The following is a 26,063-nucleotide window of genomic DNA, read 5'->3' on the forward strand; positions in this document are numbered from 1 at the left end:
ATGTAACTCTGAACATAATGAAATTGATTCACTCACTAATAGCAGGTTGGTAAAAGTTGGTGGGGACAATTTAAGCATCCTGAAAAGTTGGTAGTGTTATGTCCCTACCGTCTCTATGCAAACCTACGCCCTTGCCCTGAATTCCTGAAAGGGTCAATCGAAATACTGTATTATGTAGATTGAAAGGCTTTACTTTGAAAGCCGGAAGTTGTATCGTTTATGTTCCGGTATTTTGACATCGGCGGTTTGCACGCTTAATCGGCTGAGAGGGATAAATAGCAAGCGAGGGGCAGGTCTTTTGTTTTTTTCATTCCTCGGTGTGGAGGCACGCTGCGAGGAAACGCCGACATTTGTTTTTAATGGTTGACATGATGACGACATCGCCGTGGGACCTGTGGTACTCCACAAGCTGCTGTCTATGCTGTCATGTCCGCACTGGAACCTTCATTTTGGGGGTCTGGTACATGGTGAGCACCGCCTAGTTGCAGTCACTTATTGTAGCTGCAATACTTTATCTACAAATGAGAGCAGTTAATCTAACCACGTACCAAGATTTATATTGCATATTATCACATTATATGCATAAATGCTCTGTTACACATTTCCAAGACGGATCTACTAATCGAATTCAAACAATGTATTTGTCTTGAACTGGATAATGAGTAGTGTTGATGTGCTATGGAATATTTCCAAATTTGCACAAGATGTAACAAACTTTCCACAGAGTGATTGTAAAGGAGAGGGTACACAATAGCGCAGGTGGAAAAAAAAGTGATCCTCCCAATAAATAAATAATCTGCGGGCCTCCTCAGGTAGCGTTCTGGTTTTGTTTCAGGGTGCCAACTGAATTTACCCCTGATCAGTGTATGAGACTTTTGCATAGTAAGCTTTTACATGATCTCACTATTAATGTCATTCAGGAATGAGTTTTGGATTTTGTTGCTCAAGTTAATCAAGTTGCACTTGCCTCCTTGTCCATATTGCTTGCCTTATCTGCCCATATGTTCTGTGTCCCTAAGCTCATCAACGCTGTGGTGTTACTCATCCTGCTCACAGCACTCAGTGATCCAGAGAAGTACCACCTGACCAGCGCCGAGTTAGCTAATGATTTAGATGTGATGGATGATGCCAGTAAGTTGCTCCAATTACTTCTTTATAGTCCCATCAATTTCACATGGCATGTAATTGAGACATGTCAAAAGATGTTAAAGGACCTTTAAAAAAACAACTAAATACAAGGCATAGCACACAAGTTTAATGTGTGCAGGTGTCAGACCTGCATGAGAAGCCTCCTTAACAGCGGGAGCAGGTGTGCACTCGGAACAGTTTGACAGGTGGGCCACAGGTGAGCCTTTGGCTAACCTTTGGACTCCTGTGTCCTACATTTAAGGGATTAAGCTGCCTGTTGATACTTTTCTGCCATTGACTTTGTGAGTTTCAACCAAAACAGCACATCGTAGTACTGCAATGTGACAGAACGAAAGCAATGTAGATATGCAGTGGCTTGCTTGTCATCTATGATTAATTTTACAACCTGACTCTTCTATAATGTCTTAGAATTAATGAATAAATGAATGAAGCGTTTTATTTCGAGTATGCACAAAGAAACAGAAACACAGTCTAACTCAGAATAATTATTTGCGCTTGCAAGGGAGCCTGGAAAAGACAACTCTCAGTTATCTTGCATTCAGCACAGTAGGAGTCCAGGTGTCTGGGAATGTAGCGCACAAGATTGAATAATACACTGTTGGCCAAAAATATTGGCACTCCTGCAATTTTGTCGGATAATGCTCAATTTCTCTCAGAAAATGATTGCAATTACAAATGCTTTGGTAGTAAAATCTTCATTTATTTTGCTTGCAATGAAAAAACACAAAAGAGAATGAAAAAAAAAATCATGATCATTTTACACTAAACTCCAAAAATGGGCCGGACAAAAGTATTGGCACCCTCAGCCTAATACTTGGTAGCACAACCTTCAGACAAAATAACTGCGAACAACTGTTTCCGGTATCCATCAATGAGTTTCTTACAATGCTCTGCTGGAATTTTAGACCATTCTTCTTTGGCCAGCTACTCCAGGTCTCTGAGATTTGAAGGATGCCTTCTCCAAACTGCCATTTTCAGATCTCTCCACAGGCGTTCTATGGGATTCAGGTCTGGACTCATTGCTGGCCACTTTTGAAGTCTCCAGTGCTTTCTCTCGAACCATTTTCTAGTGCTTTTTGAAGTGTGTTTTGGGGTCATTGTCCCACTGGAAGACCAATGACCTCTGAGGGAGATCCAGCTTTCTCACACTGGGCCCTACATTCTGATGCAAAATTTGTCGGTAGTCTTCAGGCTTCATAATGGCATGCACACGGTCAGTGCCAGAGGCAGCAAAGCAACCCCAAAACATCAGGGAACCTCCGCCATGTTTGATTGTGGCGACTGTGTTCCTTTCTTTGAAGGCCTCTTTTTTTCCATGTAAACTCTATGTTGATGCCTTTTCCCAAGCAGCTCTACTTTTGTCTCATCTGACCAGAGAATATTCTTCCAAAACGTTTTTGGCTTTCTCAGGTAAGTTTTGGCAAACTCCACCCTGGCTTTTTTATGCCTCTTGGTCTGAAGTAGGGTCTTCCTGGGGATCCTACCTTAGAGTCCCTTTTCATTCAGATGCCGACGGATAGTACGGGTTGACACTGTTGTACCCTCGGACTGTAGGACAGCTTGAACTTGTTTGGATGTTAGTTGAGGATCTTTATCCACCATTCGCACAATCTTGCATTGAAATCTCTTGTCAATTTTTCTTTTCCGTCCACATCTAGGGAGGTTAGCCACAGTGCCATGGGCTTTACACTTGACACTGCGCACGGTAGACACAGGAACATTCAGGTCTTTGGAAATGGACTTGTAGCCTTGAGATTGTGCGTGCTTCCTCACAATTTTGCATCTCAAGTCCTCAGACAGTTCTTTGGTCTTCTTTCTTTTCTCCATGCTCAATGTGGTACACACAAGAACACAGGACAGAGGTTGAGTCATTTTTAATCAATTTTAATAGGCTGCAAGTAATATTTAGTTATTGCCACCACCTGTTATGTGTCACCGGTAAGTAACATGTGCTGTTAATTACACAAATTAAAGAAGCATCACATGATTTTTCAAAGGGTGCCAATACTTTTGTCAGGCCCATTTTTGGAGTTTTGCGTAAAATGATAATGATTTTTTTTTCTATTCTTTTTTGTGTTTTTTCATTGCAACCAAAATAAATGAAGATATTACCACCAAAGCATTTGTAATTGCAATCATTTTCTGGGAGAAATTGAGCATTATCTGACAGAATTGCAGGGGTGCCAATACTTTTGGCCAGCAGTGCAGCTCGACTTACAATTTGTGTGTGTGAAACTTATCTGCTGTTGGGCATGGGCATTAAATTTCTTCAAAGTGGCATTAAAAAGCATTAAATAAGATTTGCTGATACCTGTAGAAACCCTGATGTAATACATTATTGTGACAAAATGGTTTTTCCACATATAAAAACAGTTGTCTTTGTAATAGTGCCCTCTTTGTAATAGTGCTTGATCTCAGGCAATTTTTCATATTATTATAGGCCACTTTTAATGATAGTAGACTCTTGGTCATATTTGACACTTTTCACCAGATATGGCATACGTGCTTTCTCTTGCAAATACAAAAAAGTTTGTTTTGTCTTTCTGCCTCAGACATGTGCATTGCCTCAGCTATCTCTCTGCTGATGATACTCATATGTGGGATGGCAACATATGGTGCATACAAGGTAACTTGTGTACATTGTATTTTCATATTTACGGGTAGGATTATGGTCATATAATTATAAAACTGTGAAAAAGTGCAAACTTTTTTGTCAGTCATGTCCAAGTGTGAGATCGTACATCATATTGAACCATTGCACATCAACAGAATATATCTTACACATAATGAAAACTCAAAATTCAGTGCCTGGAAAAAAAGTACCTGTATTTCTCTAATCCTGAACACCTCAATACTATACTTTGTTAACATGCACCGCTACTTTATGTAACAATCTTATTTGACTGCGTATTCATGTCTAAAGAGACAATAAACATTTTGTTTATTTGATCACTGGGCTAAATTAAGATTTCAAGTAAGCACAATTAAAAATTTTAGGTTTACGGCAATAATTCTTTAGTATTCGTATCTTATTATTTTAACACCCAGAACTTGATAAAATGAGTTGTGCGCACTTGACACATCAGGTTTTGGGCAAAACCTACATATCTGAGTAAGCAGACCTTTAGAGATAAGTTGTGTTAACTTGGAATGTTAAATTGTGCTATAAATGTAAGTTGTGCTAATTTGAAATGGAAATTGTGTTAACATGAAATGTTAAGTTCAGCTCCATCAGCCAGTAGCTTACTCGCCCAAGAATTGTGCTGTCTCTGATTAGCAACTGAAATAAGTTGGTGTGAAATTTCAAGTTTTGCTAAACTTTATTTTCCAGTGTAGGCCCTTGTGCAAATTGATCTGAATATTTCCAATGTAAATCTCTGTTTCAGTTGCGTGCCGCCTGGATCATCCCATTTTTTTGCTACCAGATCTTTGACTTTGCACTCAACACACTGGTCGCTGTAAGCATTGTGGTTTATCCAAACACGATACAAGATTACCTGCAGCAATTGGTAAGAAACCTACCTAGTGTTCGCAATAAGGACACATTTGGTTGTCATCTTTACGTGCCGCTGAGACGCATGCTATGCCTTTTCCTCTTTAGCCTGACAATTTCCCTTACAAAGATGAGATTGCTGCCCTGAGTAACGTGTGTTTGGTTCTCATTGTGCTGATATTCATCAGCTGTATTTTGGGCTTTAAGGTAGGTTCTCTTTATTTAAGTGTATTGTTTTTTTCAGTATGACTTTCTCTACAAGTTCGCCTGGTTATAATTTTGGACAAATATATTCTTCCAGCTCAGTTTGATAGCATTTTTTTTTTACTCTAAAGTCTTTTGTGAGGTTTTGATGTAGAAGAAAAATGACTGGCCCAGACAGACCCCTGACTTCAACACCATCAAACACATAAAAAATGTTCTTTTAGGTTGAGGTTAGTATTATGCATCCCATTTAAATTCATCAGCCCAAGCATTTGTAATCCATGTCGTCATGGACCTTGCATTTAGCACTGGTGCACCAACATGTTGAAACAGGAAAATGGGCTACCACCAAACGGTTCCAACAATTTTCAGAAGCATTCAGCATTCTTTTCACTGGCCCAATATTTTTTAGCAATTCCACCTTTGCAGGAACAGTTTGGAGACAGCCTGTTTCTGTTCCAAAATAATTTTGCGCCACTATACAAAGTACAGTGGTACCTCGACATACGGTCCTTTCGACATCCAATGTAAAATTTGAGTCGTATGTCAAGACGAATGACGACATGCTCGAAATACGATTTATGACAGTGTCACAATTTCATTGTTTTCCTGCAAGACAGACGCACGGCGGATTTTCTTGTGAGAGAAATCAACAAGGGTCCCAAGAAGTTTAGTGCAGGTGGTGAAAAAGTAAAAAGGTGACTCTTAGCATTGAGATTAAGATTTAAGTGATAGAAAAATATGCGTGTCAGTGAACTGGTTTGACAATAGGGCCAGAATATGTCTACGATCTCGACCATCCTCCTCTGACCTCCGTTCACCAGCCTTTATAAGTTAAGGTGACAGTTACCGTATTTTCTGCACTATAAGGCGCACCTGTTAGCCTTCAATTTTCTCAAAAGCCAACAGTGCACCTTACAATCCAATTAGTGTTATACAGTATATAGGTTAATCATGGCATGACAGTCCCTTTAGCGCAGCTCTATCTAGTGGCTGCATAACGCAACCACTACCACGACTACTACTACTACTACTACTGCGCCATACTGTAAATATATATATATATATAGATACAGTGCTGCTCGAAAGTTTGTGAACCCCACAGCGATGGTCAGATTTTTTGTAAAAAAAACTAAAATAACCTTATTAAATGTTAAGTTATACCCAAATCCACAATACTGACATTCCAAATAATGGACTGAAACAAAAGAAATAGTTATATTGTCATTCTTTATTTAACAAAAGTGGTTGATTTAAGAAAAACTCAGATATCATGTGTGCAAAAGTATGTGAACCCCTTCAGTTAATAGGATATTGCGCCTCCTTTTGCAGAGATTACCTCAACCAAACGGTTTCTGTAGTGACTAATCAGCCTCTCACATCTACTTTGGGGGATTTTTGCCCATTCTTCCTTGCAGAACGCAGTCAGTTGAGAGAGGTTTGATGGGCGTCTGGCATGAACTGCTCGCTTCAGGTCCCGCCACAGCATTTCAATGGGATTTAGGTCAGGACTTTGACTGGGCCAGTCCAGAACACGAATCTTCTTCTTTTTCAGCCATTCCTTGGTTGTATTGCTGGAATGCTTTGGATCATTATCATGTTGCATGATCCACCTTCTGCCAAGCTTTAACTTCAAAACAGATGGCGTCAGGTTATGTTCTAGGATTTGACAATATTCCTCAGAATTCATGATTCCCTGGACTATGTGGAGTTGTCCAGGTCCTGAGGATGAAAAGCAAGCCCAGATCTTGACATTCCCACCTCCATGCTTCACTGTTGGGAGAAGGTTCTTTTGGTGGTATGCAGTGTTGACTTTTCGCCAGACATGGCGGTTTTGGTTGTGACCAAACAGTTCAATTTTGCACCTACATCAGTTGATGAAAACTCTTTTTAATTTATGTATGTATATATATATATATATATGTATATATATATATATATATATATATATATATATATGCATACCACCAAAAGAACCTTCTCCCAACAGTGAAGCATGGAGGTGGGAATGTCAAGATCTGGGCTTGCTTTTCATCCTCAGGACCTGGACAACTCCACATAGTCCAGGGAATCATGAATTCTGAGGAATATTGTCAAATCCTAGAACATAACCTGACGCCATCTGTTTTGAAGTTAAAGCTTGGCAGAAGGTGGATCATGCAACATGATAATGATCCAAAGCATTCCAGCAATACAACCAAGGAATGGCTGAAAAAGAAGAAGATTCGTGTTCTGGACTGGCCCAGTCAAAGTCCTGACCTAAATCCCATTGAAATGCTGTGGCGGGACCTGAAGCGAGCAGTTCATGTCAGACGCCCATCAAACCTCTCTCAACTGACTGCGTTCTGCAAGGAAGAATGGGCAAAAATCCCCCAAAGTAGATGTGAGAGGCTGATTAGTCACTACAGAAACCGTTTGGTTGAGGTAATCTCTGCAAAAGGAGGCGCAATATCCTATTAACTGAAGGGGTTCACATACTTTTGCACACATGATATCTGAGTTTTTCTTAAATCAACCACTTTTGTTAAATAAAGAATGACAATATAACTATTTCTTTTGTTTCAGTCCATTATTTGGAATGTCAGTATTGTGGATTTGGGTATAACTTAACATTTAATAAGGTTATTTTAGTTTTTTTTACAAAAAATCTGACCATCGCTGTGGGGTTCACAAACTTTCGAGCAGCACTGTATATATATATATACCTATACAGCCTCACCATTTCATGCCATGGCAATTTTTTTCCCCATGTTTTTCCCCCAATAAGAAGCATAACAAAGATATATTTGAAATATTTCATTAGCCTTTCTTATGTCGTAGCTCTCAGTTACGATACTTGCACATAAAATGCGAAGCTGATTACAGCTACGTTACCCTACGTAATAATTAAAGATGTCCTGATCGATTGGCATCCCGATCGATCGGATCCGATCACGTCATATAGCAAGTATCGGAATCTGCAAAAAAATATCGGCCATGCCTTTTTTTAATATATATATATTTTTTAATTAAATCGTTTTCTAATTGTATTTAACGTTACAAACATAATATGTTACACTCATCCAGAGTCTTTAGTTTAGGCTTAAGGTAGGGTTATCAAATTGATCCCGATAACGGCGGTAATTAATTTTTTAAAAAATGTATCACGTTAAAATATTTACCGCAATTAATGCATGCGCTGCACGACCCACTCACGCATTGACGCGCTCAATCTGTAATGGCGCCATTTTACCTATAAAGAGAGATAAAAGGCAGCGTAAAATGAGTATAGTGAATTTTGGCAGCCTTTGGAGCCTTGTTTCAATTGGCTAAAGCCTTACAATCCCTCTCCCAACGATTAGTAATATCATGGGAAGCAATGTGGGGAAGCAAGGTAGCAATTGATCTTTTTCTTAACACCTTAATTTACTTCCCAACGCAGAGAAGATATATCAATTGGTAGCACTACACACAGTCATGGTTCCACTTCCCATCACGCATTTGGCCATGGCTATAGTATCATTTACTGAAAGCTCAACAAATACACTAGATGGCAATATTTAGTCCCAATATGCAAAGTCACAAGTCTTTCTATCCGTGGATCCCTCTCACAAAAAGAATGTTAATAATGTAAATGCCATCTTGAGGATTTATTGTCATAATAAACAAATACAGTACTTATGTACTGTATGTTGAATGTATGTATTCGTCCGAGTTTTATTCATTTTTTTCTTAATGCATTGTCAAAATGTATATGATCAGGAAAAATTATCGGGAATGATTGGAATTGAATTGGGAGCAAAAAAAAGCAACCGGATCGGGAAGTATCGGGATCGGCAGATACTCAAAAACGATTGGGAGCAAAAAGACATGATCGGAACAACCCTAGTAATAATGCAACTTTTTTTCTCGTAGCAATAGTACGATTTGCATCTTGTAGTTAAGGGGTCAGCAGCCCCAATGTTGTAAGAGCCATATTTGACCAAAAAAAAACCCAAAGTGATACAGTATGTTTGGAGCCGCAAAAAATTAAAAGCCTCTTTCTATTAGCCTTAGAATGAAAGCATCACCGGCTGTATGTATCAATATTAACTATATTAGCTATATGAGCCTACCATCAAAATGACTAAGTTTGCTACAAATACATAATTAGCCTTCATGATAAAATGTTTATTTTCCCTGCAGTGGATCCTATAGAGATTGAAGCATGACGCGACTACTCTGATGTACGATGCAACTATAAGTTTAACTTCATTACAATATTAATGAATTGAAAGAATGTTTGGGTCATGTTTGTCCTCCTCCAGAAACCATATTAAAACAAAAAATATATTTACCTCCCCCATCTTTTTCCATTTTCAAAAGTCTTTGAAAAAGCTCCAGGGAGCCACTAGGGCAGCGCTAAAGAGCCGTACGCGGCTCTAGAGCCATGGGGTTGCAAACCCCAATCGTAGTCCTTTTTTTTCCTTTTAATTGGTCCGTATATGCACAACATTACCACAACAATAATAGTCCTTCTGTTAACAGACCCATTTCAAGGAGTAGGGGGAAAATTCTAATAACCATGTAAAGAATTTTACTAGTTTTTGTGAGAAGGTGAGTCATTTTTTTGTGTCCTTCGTCAGCCATTATTGCGTATATCCGTCCGCCGAAACAGCATAATAGCACAGATAGAAGTAGTGCCTGCACCTCGTTGTTGACGTTCGCGCGGCGGCGCTATTTTGGGCCACGCCTTTCGGCGCAAATTCATTCAAACTTGGTCTTCTGTCCAAGATGGCCGTCCACCGCTCACTTTCGCCGAAAAGTCCAATCCAAACTACTGTACTGCCCCGGATATGGGGAAGAAGGAGGAGAGTCGGTATTGGCTTACCCACTTTATTGTGGTAACAATAATAAGGAAAAACAATAAAACATTTTTTTAAAAAACAGCGGGCTGCCACGACATGTGACCGCTATCACTTGCTATCTCGCTCATTCTCCCCTTCTTCCTACTCGCTTCCCCCTGCGTCACAGCTTCCCAGTCCGATCGTCTCTTAAGGGGGCCGTGCACAGTTACGGACATTACAATACACAATAAATAGGTTGCTGCTGAACCCTTCACACTCGGCTGCCGCTAGCTTGAAACTCCTTAAAATTTTTTAAAAACAAATAAAACATCTCATTTGCGACACGTGATGGTTTTCATTTTGGTGTGGCGGTCCGCCACAATCTCTTACGTGTAGGGGAAACCCTGCATTCATTGAAAGTGTGCCTTATACTCCCTTGTACAGTATTATTATTATTGTAACATCGGCAAGGAAGTCTCCAGCTTCGTCAGGTTTTTAATCATTTATTGCAGAACTGGTACAACACAACACGGCTACTGTCCCCCGTAGCCGACGTCAACAACAACAGAACATGAAAAGAGAACGTAAAAACTTCCCACTCTTCCGCACCTCTGTCAGTCTCTTCTCAGTCACACGGTGCGTTCAGGAACAGCATGCAAAACACAACCACCACATTAGCACCCAATTCGTTACATTATGTTATTATTATTATTATTCCGATTTTTATTTATAATGTATTTGTTTTGCTAGATGTAATTGCTATTTGTAATTGTACTTTCAGTATTTAAGAGGGATTTAGTGTTGATTTTTGGGCTGTGGACCAAATAATCGAATTATAATGTATTCTTATGGGAAAATCCCGCTCGACATACAACCTTTTCAACTTACCAAGCAGGTCCTTAAACAAATTAAATTCGTATCTAGAGGTACCACTGTATGGTAAAGTCCTGACCTCAACCCAATAGAACACCTTTGGGGTCATTAATTCAAGATCCAGGCCTTGTCATCCAAATCAAACCTGAATGGTCAAAAGTCCCTCTAAACACTCATAATCCATTTGAAAAGCTTCCCAGAATAGTCATATTCAACCCTTTTGATTATAAATGGGACTCAATCTTTGATCGAATACTTTGGGCAATATACTGTGTATCTTTCCATTGGAACGTGATCATTATTCTCTCATGCTCACTTTATGTCGTGTAGGCACCAGATTTGATAGTTATGCTCATTTATGCGCCAACTCTACATTAGACAGTGGAACATCAATTTCCCAGAGGACAACATGACCTGATTATATTTTGGAACACTAGAATGTGTATCTTTATGTGGGAAAGTATATGCATTCCCTTCCCTTTACCCCTTTTTCTCTTAAACTACAGTGGTATGAAAAAGTTTCTGAACCTTTTGGAATTTCTCACATTTCAGCATAAAATCACCATCAAATGTAATCTTATCTTTGTCAAAATCACACAGATGAAAAAACTGTGTCTGATTTAACTAAAACCACCCAAACTTTTATAGGTTTTCATATTTTGATGAGGATAGTATGCAAACAAGACAGAAGGGGGAAAAATAAGTAAGTGAACCATCACCTTTAATATTTTGTGACATCCTCTTTGGCAGCAATAACTTCAACCAGACGCTTCCTGTAGCTGCAGATCAGTCTGGCACATCGATCAGGACTAATCTTGGCCCATTCTTCTCTTCAAAACTGCTGTAGTTCAGTCAGATTCCTGGGATGTCTGGCATGAATCGCTGCCTTTGGGTCATGCCACTGCATCTTAATGAGGTTCAACTCTGGACTTTGACTTGGCCACTACAGAACGTGCATTATGTTCTTCTGAAACCATTCGGAAGTTTATTTACTTCTGGGTTTTGGATCATTGTCTTGTTGCAGCATCCAGGTTTCACTGACTTATTTTTCACCCTCCTGTCTCGTTTGCATGCTATCCTCATTAAAATATGAAAACCTATAAATGTTTGGGTGGTTTTAGTTTAAGCAGACACTATTTTTTTCATCTTTGTGATTTTAACAAAGCTCAGATCACATTTGATTGTGTTTTTTTGCGGAAATGTGAGAAATTCCAAAAGGTTCAGATACTTTTTCATACCACTATAGGAGCATTGGCATCATTCAAATTCGTTATTTAACATAAACTCAAAAAGAAATGATTCATTTTGTATTACTCAATATTGTCCTCTTCTTTTGTGTCGCCAGCTTTACCTGATAGCCTGCGTGTGGAACTGCTACAGATATGTGTGCAGCCGCGGCACTGCTGAAATCCTGCTCTATGTCACAACCAATGACACAACGGTATGTCACAGAATTAGAAATAGTCGAGCTCACGATACTATGCAGTTTTAAATCGTTGCTAACTGCATCCACAGCAATGAAAGTATTGTGAAATTTATTCCTCGCAATCAAAACTGGGAATGAAATTATTACAGAATTGATGCAACTCTTGTATTGATTCTCATCATATTCTCTCCTGACCTAATGAGGCGGCCAATTGCATTGAAAAGACAATTCCAAAAAATGTACTGTGTTAAAAAAAACTGCCTAACACAAAATAGGAATTCTTGGGCTTAATAGACACTCTACTATAATTTTTTTATGAAGGAAGTCACACATACAAATGACATAGAAAAATACATTTTTGATCCATTTCCTGGTAGAGTCTTCTGTGTGAATATTTTTCCAGTTTTCTATCGACTCACACATCAACACAATTAGCAGGTTAACCACAGATGGCCTCACTCATTTCCTGTTTTAATTCAGAGCTTCATAAGGTACACTGTATGCTATTTGAGTTCATGTTCAAAATTGCAGTCAAATAAGTGTTAAGGAAAAGTAAGTGATGAATTAGATCCTGACAAACAGAACGTTTTATGTGTGTTTACAGTGTTTCATATTGCATTGTGATAAAATACTTTATTTTCTTAGTCATACCGTCAACTTTAATCAGTGGTGGAATGTAACAGAGTAAAAGTACTTCGTTACTGTACTTCAGTACATTTTTGTGTATCTGTACTACTGTACTGTACTACTGTATTAATCAGGTGAACAAGATATTAACGAATACAAACCACCACACTTTTGTACAGTAGCTGGCGGTATGCACATGATAGTTGCTTGCAATCTGCCATTAAGCTACATTTCGAGTTTTTGAGCTTCTTAAGCTTCATTTTACAGTGCAGTCAATTTTATTGCTTGTTTTTTTCCATTCTGCGCAGTTTTAAATAAAACTGAGCAGTCAATGAATATTCTGGCTCATTATTTGAATATTGACCCAGATCTCTGTATGTATATGGCGGAAAACACTCAGATGACTTGAAGTTCCGCTCTGACACCCCCAATTTGGCCAACTTTAAAAATTGTCCTATATGCATTTGTGATACATCATTGGAAATCTTAAAACCTCAATTTTCTGGGGGAGGAGAATTTTTGAACAGGAGGGCATTTAAAAAAAAAAAAAAAAAATTAAACAGCAAAACCCTATTTGGAGGTGATAGCACGCGAGGACAGAAATAAAGACGCCATGACTTTAACGAGATATTATCGCGTACTTACCTTGTTTTGATCCAAAAATCCATGTAGCATGGATCACCGAGTGTCAAGACACATCTGTGAATGGCCAGAGCTGGATTTTTGGGGAATTTTATGGGTGAAACATGGGAATATAACAGGGGTCGCGATGCAGAAATCGCAGACATCGAGGAGTGGTCGAGATGTTCTTTTTCATATATTTACCCTTTAAAAAAATTTTTTTTTTCAATTTTTCTTTGTTTGGATCGATTATTTATCATCTAACATATCGGAGAAAATGCGACAGTAGCAAAAAGCAAAAAAAATACAATTAAGCGATAGTTATGAGGTAGATATCTGTGACTTTTTTACAGACGGCATATTTTTCATTGACTTAATTTCTTTAAAAGTTTAAAATATGCGAGTGAATAATTTTTTAAAAAGCTTTTTTTCTTTTTTAAACGGAATATTAGACATTAAAAATCACAGACATTTTGAATAAAAATCAGACATTTTGAACAATAAATATCCATAATTACCATTTGTGGCTGGGTTGAAATAAAAGCGGTTGCGCGACGTAAACGGGGGTTTTCAGGGTAAAACGGAAAAATTAAAAATAGTTCGGGGTCTTAATGCGGCAGGAATCTGCTATGGCAGCATATAGACAAATTGTTCTTCCAAACACAACAGTTCTTTCGCCTTAAAATACAGCAGTTTCTTTTAAAGAGGAGTGCAAGAGCAGAAACTGCTTTTTCAGTCTTGTCTGTGTTTTCCGCCATATATTTATGTACAGTATGTGGGTATGTATACACAGTCATGTGAAAAATTTAGGACACCCTGTGGAAGCCTGTGTGTTTTCTAACATGTTTGGTCATATGGATATTTAATATCAATTTTAACAATCTTGTGAGATTCAAGTAATAGAACTAAACAATTAAAACTGAAAAATATATATATTTTATTACTTTCTGTGAAATGTAATTTTAAGTAATTGCAATTTCTGTTGAGGAATAAATGAGGACACCCCCACATTCAATCCCACTTAAAATGGCTAAAATGACACACAAGTGTATCACATCAGGTGCACATGATTAGAACATCATTACCCAGTGTTTTTAAGGAGGCTCGCTCTATTTAAAACTCACATTTAGTTTGGTGTGCCCCTGATTGTTGAAGTGAGAGAAAACACCATGGTGAGATCAAAGGAGCTGTCTGAGGCAATCAGAAAGAAGATTGTAGACAACTGTGAGTCTGCTAAGGGATTTCAAAAGATCTCAAAAGAATATAAAATCAGCCATTCCATTGTCCGGAAAATAGTCTGCAAGTGGAGGACATTCAAAACAACTGCCAACATGCCCAGATCTGGTCGTCCAAGCAAGCAGAGAGCAGATCGCAAGATGCTAAAAAAAGTTTCCAAAAACCCTAAAATGTCATCACGGGACCTACAGCAGGCTCTTGCTACTGTTGATGTGAAAGTGCATGCCTCTAAAATCAGAAAAAGACTTCACAAGTTAAACTTCATGGGAGGTGTGCAAGAAGGAAACTTTTCCTCTCCAAGAAGAACATGAAAGCCAGACTGAAGTTTGCCAGATTTAATGTTGACAAAGACCAGGACTTCTGGAATTATGTTCTTTGGACACCAGAACAGAGGACATGTTTGGTGTAAACCCAATACAGAACCTCATACCAACTGTGAAGCATGGAGGTGGAAGTGTCATGGTTTGGGGATGCTTTGCTACAGCAGGACCTGGCCAGCTCACCATCATAGAATCCACCATGAATTCTATCGTTTATCAGAAGGTGCTTGACGAACATGTAAGGTGAAAATATTAAAACTGACGCAAAACTGGACCCTGCAACATGACAATGACCCAAAACATAACAGTAAATCCACTACGGACTGGCTGAAAAGGAAGAAATGAGTCCTGAAATGGCCGAGTCAAAGCCTAGATCTTAATCCAATTGAGATGCTGTAGGGTGACTTGAAACGGGCTGTACAAAAAAAAACCCTCAAACATCTCACAGCTGGAAGTATTCTGCGTTGAGGAGTAGGGCAAACTTTGTTCAGACCGATGTCAAAGACAGGTAGATGGCTACAAAAAGCGTCTCGCTGAAATCATTTTGGCCAAAGGGGGTAACACTAGCTATTAGGTGGTAGGGTGTCCTAACTTTTTCCTCAGTTAGAATATGCATTTTTAAAAAAAATATTTGGTTTGATGAGTACATTCGAATTGATGTTAATTTTTGTTGTTTACCTGCAATTAAATCACTTTCTTTTCCAGAGATAAAGAAAAACAATATCAGACATTTATATGTGAACATTTCTTAAAAAAGAACTGAATATTTCCTGAGCTGTCCTATTTTGTTCACATGACTGTATACACGTATACTACATTTGGCACTGGGAGAAAATACTTTTCCTTTTTACTTGTAAAGTAAAATTTAAAGCAAGTATTTTTGTACTTTTAACTGGGTATTTTTTTTTCTTAGACACTAGTTCTTTTACTGAAGTAATTTTTTGCACCTGTATATGTACTTTTACTTAAGTAAAAAAAAAAAAAAGTACTTCATCCACCACTGCCTTTAAGTCTGTTTGGATGTAATGTAAGAGAAAAATGTCATTAGTTATGATTGCTCTCTATATTTTACATGCTGGTTTTTTTTTTTTTTTTCCAAGTTGAAATTATTATGCTTACATAGCGTTAGACTACTTCACTTTTGTAACCACTGCGGCGGATGTATAGTCTGGCAAGAGTTTATATTTAGTTTTTAGGTTCATTTCGTAAGTCTGTTTTCTCCCCCACAGAGCCAAATTCAATTTAACATGTCTCACTTCAGATCTCTAAATATGTTTGTTGTGTCTCCACCTCAGGTAGTAGTGTCACATACATGTTGTGTAGCGATAATGTTAAAGGTAAACATATGCCTTACACAAAGCCTTAAACAAATTATGTATAGATTAATTCCAGTACTGTTGGAAATGGTGTGCTTGCTACAATATTTGGCTGTTCTGTGTATTTCTCTATAATTAGCAATTTGGGAATATAATTGAAGAAAAAGTCGATAGGATGGGTAGAATGAATCACAGTAACAAGCTTTAAAAGACAATTGATTATTGAATGTCTGTTTACTCCATATGAGATTAGAACAGTTTAGCGTGAGTGCAGTCAGTGACTCATTGTTTCAAATGAGGCCTCTGCAGGTCGGGCATTATGATGCTGTCGCTTTCAAAGGGTGAGCTTTAAATGCATGTTGAGTCATAAAGACGGTCCAGGCAGAGGCAAAGCTCGCATTTGCTTATTGTGAGGTCTGCGTGTCATTTCCTAACCAAAAAGACAGTGGCAAAACAAGGTTCAAATAAAAAAATACACGTTGACTTCACTCTTTAAAAAGGAGTCAGGAGCTTTGAGGATGTAATCGCTTGCCTCAAATTTAAGATCAGTACAGTTGCTCAGCATTAAATCACAGGTCGAGCTGTCTGTATAGTGTTGACAAACAGGATTCCAAAAACTATGAAACAATGTACAAATTTTGAATAAAAAATGAAAGAAATGAGTGCCAAATTTCAATATTTTATTCAGAATATACAGGGGCACAACTACTCATCCTTATTAGGGCATGCGGGCCCGCCCACCCCCATATGACACACTACGTCCCAACCGGGGACTAGGTTAGTGATAGAGCTGCAACTAACGATTATTTTTATAATCGATTAATCATACAATTAATTACACGATTAATCAATTAATCGGATAAATGTCACTTTTTTCAATTACCTTCATAATTTCACTTGAAGTTGTTTTAGGCATGTTGTAACTAACAATGAAGACAAAATGGATGACTATTTCCTTCAATATTAATATTTTACTACAGCTTCCTGACTTAACCAGTCTACAGCTGTACTGTTTTAATTTCATAAAACTTGTTAAAGTTTTTAATAAATGTTCTGAGTGTAAAACATAAAAAGAATTTCTCAGTACAAAAAAGTGCTGCCGATTGACATTTTTTTTCTTGAGGGCAAAGCGCTGATATGAATTGTGTCAATGACTCATTATTTTCTTTAAACAAACTAAACAACACAATTGAATAAGGAGGAGGCAGACTGTAATAAATCAGTTTTCCTTATCGAACAGTTGTTCATAAATGCATTCCAAATCCAATTTAAAGCACACTGTCTTGTATGACAATTTACAGTTTGAATGGGAGTTTGTTACATGGACGGGTTTATGTGTGTGGTTTCTTTATAATAAGAAATGAGACTTCACTTTCTAACAATAACTCAAGCGCTAATATGTTTCTCCAAAACACAATACAAACTGACATTTAAGACCCTAATTAGCATAATTGCTAACTGGCTTTATGCATCATGTGTTGTCATTTTTTTGCACATCCGGGTCAGTTTGCTCAGCGCATCTTGGACTGCGAATTAGTGCGCATGCATGACACTTGAACAGCCTTAATGGACAAAGGCAACACGCCAAAAATCAGATATGACAAAAAAAATCTGAATTGTGCATTAAAACCTGCAGTATGACCCAAGCCTAACTCTCAACACTTCGTAATATTGTTGATTCAGCAACCCGACCTGAGTGTAGCAGTGAACTCTCTCTCTCTTGGTCTAATCACTGGGGCGTGCGCAGCCTCACAGGACACACAATCATTCCTCGTGACGGCGCACCCTGTCAGCTCGAGCCCATATGCGGCGTATTCACTGCTCCACGGGTAGTTGCGCCACTGACAATAGAACATTGATGACTGGCCAAAATTTTAAGAACCACATTAATGGATGTCTTCTCATTGTCAGAGGCACTGAAAGAGTTCATTAAAAGTAGTATTGAGATCGAGTTAAAAATTGTAGTGTGGTGACAACGGTAGTTTTGAGGCATGAATATCCCCGTGGTTTATAGTCCAGTGTGGCTTAGACATGAATATATATATGGTTATCATGTCAAATTCTGTGGTATCAGCTTATAGACATGTTTCCTGAGTGAAAATTGAGCGGCGCCATATTTGACATTTTCTGCTCAGGACTTCCCCAATAATTGCAGTTGAAGTAGACAAAATTTGAAACTGCCAAATCAAACCCGAGGAACCCACGGAATCTCCAAAAATGGATTCAGCACAACGTAGATGAGACTCCAGGACTTTCTGTGCTGTGCTCCGTTGTGTGAACTCCTGGAAGTGCCTATATATACATGCTTGGAAGTGGAATGTTTTGACCAGCTTCAAAGCGCCAATGTGGATCTACCTCGCCATACGCCCTAAATCGAAACCAGCAGCAGATTAAGGATTTGGCTCACAGCTTTAACCCTAAAGGATCTACCTTAAAGATTGCATGTTTGTTCGTATCACTTCCTTGATCGTTTGTGGACACAATTCTAACAATCTATGAAGCTTGTGTTAACATAGGGTGTAGAGTAATATGCCGGCTACTTGAATGACCAAAATCAGGCAAATTTACAAATAATGTTACAGTTGCCAAATGCAGAAGGGCTGACACGGATTTTGTTGTTGCAAGGAAATGCTACAATGTAATTTTCATCTCTTTAGGTTCTAGTTATGGTATTATGAGTTGGGTTGGGCATCGTTTGAAATTGAACGATTCCGGTTCCGGGTCTAAACGATTCTCACTTCCGATTCTTTTAAGTGGCAGGCTAAAAAAATTTTAAAAAAAGAAAAGGCAGGGTCAAAAATATCTAAAATTTAAAAGTTTATTAGTTTATATTAATGTCTTAACGTTTCATTTTTTTTTAATTATATGAATTTAAAATTTATTATTAGTATTATCATTATTTATATAAATTTAAAATGTATTATTATTTGTTATTAATACAATTAATATGAAATTTACGAATTCTATGAACTTCGCACAGGGTTATTTTGAACTTGTATATAAATATCAGTCCTTGAACTCGATTGTGATGGGGGTTCTTTCCACGGGAGTGCACTTTCACAAAGATGTTTATTTTTCAAAAGCTCAGGGAGAAAACATTTACTTATATTCTTTCGCCATACATGTAGGGAGCTAAGACGAAGCATGAGTATAAATTCATCTATTGATTATAATTTGATAAAGATGAGGCAAAATAATAAAGTTTCCTTATTTGTAAAACCGATTCTACTGTGTTTACAGACACATGCAATGTTTGTGTTGTGACACTACCAGTTAGGCCAGTGAGTGGCGCTGTAGCAGTGTGTACGTATAATGCGGAGAAGAAAAGATGAGAACGTCTGGCTAGGATGCTTTGTGATGTGATCATGAGGCTATGTTTTTGCTGCTGCAAGTTCATTAAAAAAGTAACTGAATGCTTCATATGGCTCTTTCTTTCCAAATAAGCAACACAACAGATTCTAACACAAAAATCCTTTTAATACTGTTGATTTTAACGGAGGCGTCGATTGCTTTAAGATTGCGGCTGTTTACTAACGCCAGCGAGTCTGTCATTTTGCATCTAGTTTTCTTTACATGTTCTAATGCCGCTCTACGACTTAATTCTCGTACTATTTTGCATCCATCCATCCATCCATCCATCCATCCATCCACCCACCCACCCACCCACCCACCGGTTAATCCGAGGTGGGATCGCGCTTCTTGTGGCTTCTATGTCATGGTTTTCGGCAGCATTTTTTTCCGCTTGGTGGTCAGGGCATCGAAACATGGAATTGAAATGTAAAAATTCAAACAGTTCTGGGAGAACCGGAGTGTTTGAACCGGGTCCCATCAGTGCTCGATACTCGATGCCCAACCCTAATTATGAGCTCATCGCACATGTACATATAAACACAAATAGTATGTAATTGTTTTTTATTGCAGATATTGATCGCAATAAAAGTTTTGGACAACATGATTCCATTTCTTGTTTTATTTAAAACAATTGGTGCATGTGCAAAACAGGTCAATAAATCACAAATTATAAAATTGTTAGAAAAATATTGACAAAGGTGGAGCAGAAATCGAGCCTTCAATCTTCAAGGTAGAATGCACGTAGTCTCAATATACTGTACAGTATGTCCATTACCATAAGTTTTGTTGTGAGGCACATCAAGTTGTCTTCCCTTGCCTAACAGCGTTTTCCACCTGTAAAGAAACGAACAAAAACATTCGAATGTATATATTTAGGATAAAAATCCCGTCCGTGTATGACTTGTAGTAGATGAGTGTTTGTTTTCCATTTCTTTGCCGTTGAAGCTAATGCAAAGCTAACGATCTCTCAGCTGTGACACAACACAGAATTGTAGTCAGATTACACATAATTGTACCTGTTATTCCTTTGTTGCGGCACTGTCTTTGTTCCCACATCTGGCTTCATGAACACAAAATTCCCATATTCATGTATTAGGACACATTCAACTGGATGCTTTGGAGCTTTTCTGGTCCCCGATTGCGGTTCCATCCACTGCCATTAAATCAATTAAACTCAAAACTATTCTGGTTTTGGTGACTCAGCCATTTCTTCATGTTGTCCTCCCATGTTGTGTTGATGGCAGATGGTTGCGGCATTTCCAAATTGTCTTTCTTTGGGATTTTGATGAGTAATGCCACTCCAGCTCTACTGCTGTTTTGGTTAGAGAAAGTATAAAATGGAAGTCGTGAGCAGAAATACGGAAGTAAAGTGGAAGTACCTCGGAAACTTGTCTATAGTCAGGTGCGCCTAATAGCCCAAACATGACATAGATACTATATGTTAGAGAGGAAATCGTAAACACAATGCAGGAGAAGCGAGCACAGAAAATACAGTTTTTAAAAAAGTATAATTTTGAGTTCTTGCAAAAATATTTTTTCATCTGCACAATAAATCTTTTGAGCACACAGAACACATGCAATACTTGGAGCTCAAAATACTCTTTTGTGTTTGGTATTTTGTATTTATTTTATACATGGTGTTTCCCATTATGTTGTGTATACGGAATTCTAGCACAACACCATATTAAACACTATACCGTAACATGGTAAAAGTTTATCTTGACATGTTTATGGAAACGTTTGCGTGATCCCTCTAATTTCAATGTGCATGTTCTTTTTCTGTTCAGGTCCTGCTTCCTCCCTCTGAAGACGGTCTGGGTGTTCCTAATAAACAGGGTGCTCCTCTGTCCTCATCCACAATGACAGCATGAGAACATTTCAAAGCACTTCCTGGCACCTGATCTTAAAACAATTCATGTGCGCACCACACTGCCTCTCCGTTGTCCCTTACGCTCATGTTGTTCATCAACACACATTTTTAGGAACAGTCATCACACACACCTATATTTTAAACTACACATGCACACAACATACCCGAAGCGTGAACGAACCCCTACTTTTGTTTGTAATGAACCCTTTTATGCATGAATTATGATTTTTTTTTTCTCAAATGTTTTTATTACAATAATATAGGACAAGGGTCTCAAATATGTGGGCCAGTTGCAGCCCACGGGACAATATTTTACGGCCCCCCATCCAGTTGGAGTATTGGTGTTGCCCGCACGCATTTTGCCATAGGCAATTAAAAAAACAACAACTATATAAATAATTTTAAATAAAATGAATTAATTTAAGGGTCAATTTTTGGGGGGGCAAAAAACAAATATTTAAATAGTAATAAGGTAATACAAAGAGTGCAATTTAAATAGAACACATTGGTAATTAAAAAGAAATCTAAAATCTAATTTAAAAAAGGAAAAATGTTGAATAAATTGGAAAAAGGAAGAAAAAACTACCATATTTTGCATACTGTAAGGTGCACCGCATTATAAGGTGCACTAATAGTAGTAGTAGAGGTAGTAGTAGTGGTTGGGATTGCGTTATGCATCCACTAATGGAGCTACGCTCAGCGAATGTCATGCCATGCTGAACCAATAATGATCAATAGATAAGGCACATAGGATTATAAGGCGCACTGTCTGATTTTGAGAAAAATTGAAGGCTTTTAGGAGCACCTTTTAGTAAGGAAAATGCGGTAAGTGCTTTTTTATTTAAATATTGTTTTAGAAATATCTTGTGACACACAAAGCTTAAATACTTGACTCCTGTTGACGGGAAGAAAAAAGTAACATATTTCCCACACTATAAGGCGCACCGGATTATAAGGCGCACTAATACCAGTAGTAGTAGTACTAGTAGTGGTTTGGGTTGCGTTATGCATCCACTAGATAGAGCTGCTCTAATAGAATGTCATGCCGTGATGAACCAATATTGATCAATACATAAGAGGCACTGTCTGATTTTGAGAAAATTGAAGGCTTTTAGGTGTGCCTTTTAGTACGGAAAATATGTTTTTGTTTTTTTAATTTTGTTTTATAAACCTCTTGTGACCACACAAAGTTTAAATCACTGACGCCAATAGAGCGATCTCTTCCAGCCCCTCCAATTTGAAATGGATTAGGCTTCTACTGTCAATAGGTGTTTTCAATATCAATTTCCCTCTTTTACTAACTACCACAACACGTACTCTGTGAGCTGGACTGGCAGTGATTGAGTTAAGATAATGCAAAAAAATCGTGAAGTCGATGGATAATGATAACCTTTCACCATTGTCCCTCAAATGGTTAATCCTATATATGCTTGAACTCCGTCCAATTTAAAGAATTCCCGAGATGGTTTTATGCATTCAATATTGGTATTGAAGCAGCAGAATATTGATACATGAGATATATATATATTTTTATCAATGCTATGTTTGCTCTTTGTGTGACTTTCATATTCAAATGGTAAGTAATTAATGAGTGGGAAGTTGACTTGTGTTTGTCCCATCTTTGCTCACAATCAGGCTAAGATGCCTTCATTTATACTGTCGTGTTCTCTCTGATGAGCTACACCAGAACATTGTGTTTTAAAATCATCCTAATCTTAATGTTGTCGTGGGTGATTATGCCTTTCTGCTGCTGTGAAAAAAGACAACAACTGTGAATTAGAGGTCGACCAATATGGGATTTTCAGATGCCGATACCGATATCTAAAAAAAAAATTCAGCCGATTGCAATTTCCAAAGCCAATTTTGAAAGCCGATATTTGAGGCCGATATACTTTTTTTTTAAGCACGTAGATTATGAAAGGCATTTTTTAAAAAAGTTGCTTCAACAGCTTCAAATTTGTTATGACCTGAGACATAAAGGATAAATTTGGTTTAGTGCTATGAAACCAACGATAGCAGCACTTCTTTTTATGATTAAACACATTCAGCAAGAACAGTACATTATTTTCAAATAAGTAAACCCGCCAGAACGTCACAGCGAGATGTAAACTAGTGAGAGTTTAAGAGAATGCGCGCCAAGCGAAAGCTAATGCAAATGCTATGCTAATGCTATGAGCTACATTTAAAGTTTAAGGATCACTCAGTAACCACCTTAAAAGGTTAAAGCAAATATATTGACAAAACAGGCAGGCTTGAAGCTTCCAATAACAGCCTGCCTTCAAGCTGTTGCAGGGTCCTTTCGGGGTCCTACCGTCAGTCCGATATCGGCCAGTCGATATATCGGTCGACCTCTACTGTAAATGATAAGTATTTGTTTTTGGAGTGATTGGAAATCCATTCACAGATTTCATACTGTAAAGTTACTCATGGGACTCCAAAGACCTCATCGGGTCAAATGACTATCTACCTAATCTGTGTATTTTTCAATTAAGAGCGAATGTTCTGCTACATGGATCCGTTTTCGGCCCTGTTGGGATGTGCAATCAAAGTGAAGAATTGGTGTTTTCTTGTGCATTAAACTCAAAGTGAGATTTCAGATGCTTGTATGTAAGTTATTTGAACACAACATACAGTATAGACTAGTGATGCACGATAATACATTTTTCAACCGATATCGATTACCGATATTTTCCTGCCCCTTCCACCCGATAACCGATAATGTCACGCCGATAATTCTATTCAAATATGTATGTAAAATTTTAAAGTATATAAAGATCAAATGTTACTGTGCAAAAATGTAATTAGGTGCAATTTTTTCCCCACATCAATTGTGAACAAGTAGTAAATTCCAACATCTAAACAATGGCAATGACATTGTGTAATGGTATGCTTTTGGCAACAATTACTTAGAGGGTAAACACCCAAGTTGCACAAAAATGCCTTTAAAAATAAGGCATTCCTAACATATATCACATTACTACACTGCAAAAACACCTCCTTAAAACTAGCAGAATTGGACAAAACTGTTGATTGCGCACATTTGGAGGCTAAATCAAGTATATAATTATCGGATTGCAATATCGGTTGAATTTTGTTTTATCTGGATTATCTGTGTGACGTCATAATTGCCATTATCGGCCGATAATTATCGGTGACCGATATTATCGTGCATCTCTAGTATAGACTTTACACTACATCATTCATTCAATGCGCCATTTGCCCAGGTAATTGTTATTGTTTATAGAATGTTTCCATATTCTCAGCCTAAATGACACATTCTCTTTAAAAAAAAAAAAAAAATTTTGACGAGACAATTTATTCAACGTGCTCATTGTTTATCATCAGAGTGGTTGGAATTATGGACTCCTCCATTTTTCCATAAAGTGGTGCTAAACTGTGGTTGAAATATTTGGTCAAAAATAGTCTTTGTAACTTTTACAGAGACTTGTGTTTGTACTATTGGACCACATGAATCACCTTTTCCACATGCATACAGTTCAGGGAGATTTAGAATTCTGCTATAGGTTTATATTGAGAAAAACAAAGTATGGGTGAATAAATGTGGAACCAAGATACCCATGAAATCAAATAAATATGTAATATTAAATAATTATGGTAGTTCTTCAAGTTGCCTGAATGGGAAGAACATCAGAAGAAGTCAGAGGCGTTTCTGTGGTTGCAGTCAGAAGGGAAACCGAGAGTAAAAGGCTAAGCAGAGTGGATCTAGTCTGAGAAGAGCATCGTGAGGGAATTTTCCAGACCATGACCAAGAAGTAAAGATATCTCGGACAATCTGGAACCTTTGACAGATCTCAGTGTGGATTTGTTCACTCATTTTAAAGAGAGTTGAAAAATTGTTTCCTATTACGAGGTATGTGATTTTTATTAACTGCAATGATAACATACAGTTTTTACACATATTTCGTGTATATCATGTGTATTATACGCATAAATTTAGCTAGTTGTTGTTTTGTATTTGGTGGAAAACACTGACAAGACTGAAAAAGCAGCTTCTGCTCTTGCACTCCTCTTTAAAAGAAACTGCGGTATTTTAAGCCAAAACAACTGTCATGTATGATAGAACAATATGTCTATATGCTGCCATCGCAGATTCATGGCGCATTAAGCCCCCGAACTATTTTTAATTAAAAGTTAATTAAAAGTTTTACCCTGAAAACCCCCGTTTACAGACGTCGCGCAACCGCTTTTGTTTCAACCCAGCCATAAAACTAAGGTAATTATATTTATTATTCAAAATGTCGTTTTTAGCTTAGAATCATTAATTGATGTCTAATATTTCGTTAAAAAAAAAAAAAAAAAAAAAAACGACTTTAAAAACCAATTCACTCACATATTTTAAACTTTTAAACAAATTACGTCACAATGAATAAAATGGCGTCTGTAAAAAAGTCACGGATATCTACCTCATAACTATTGCTTAATTGTATTTTTTTTGTTACTGTCGCATTTTCCCCGATATGTTAGATGATGAATAATTGATCCAAACAAAAAAAAATTAATAAAAGAAATGTTTAAAAAGGGTAAATATGTGAAAAGAAAATCTCGACCACTCCGTGATGTCTGCGATTTCTGCATCGCGACCCTTGTTATTTTACCATGTTTCACCCATAAAATCTCTAAAAAAATCCAGCTGTGGCCATTCACAGCTGTGTTTTGACACTCAGTCATATACTGGACTGTCTCAGAAAATTAGAATACACAATATTCTAATTTTCTGAGACAGTCCTGTACATTAATCCACCATTTAAAGC

General features: G+C 37.6%; 1 protein-coding gene across 1 annotated transcript; it reads left to right on the forward strand.

Annotated features, from left to right (window-relative positions):
* Nucleotides 1–243: 243 nt before the first annotated feature.
* On the forward strand, nt 244–23,887 carry LOC130915290 (lysosomal-associated transmembrane protein 4B-like). The gene is made up of 7 exons (XM_057835229.1): nt 244–467; nt 1,020–1,131; nt 3,702–3,775; nt 4,536–4,658; nt 4,751–4,849; nt 11,870–11,965; nt 21,209–23,887. Exons 1-7 carry the CDS (start codon nt 360–362, stop codon nt 21,290–21,292), a joined length of 696 nt encoding a protein of 231 aa, XP_057691212.1. The 5' UTR covers nt 244–359; the 3' UTR covers nt 21,293–23,887.
* Nucleotides 23,888–26,063: the final 2,176 nt, after the last annotated feature.

This window comes from Corythoichthys intestinalis, chromosome 4 (assembly GCF_030265065.1).
Source record: "Corythoichthys intestinalis isolate RoL2023-P3 chromosome 4, ASM3026506v1, whole genome shotgun sequence".
In the NCBI taxonomy this organism is placed as follows: domain Eukaryota; kingdom Metazoa; phylum Chordata; class Actinopteri; order Syngnathiformes; family Syngnathidae; genus Corythoichthys; species Corythoichthys intestinalis.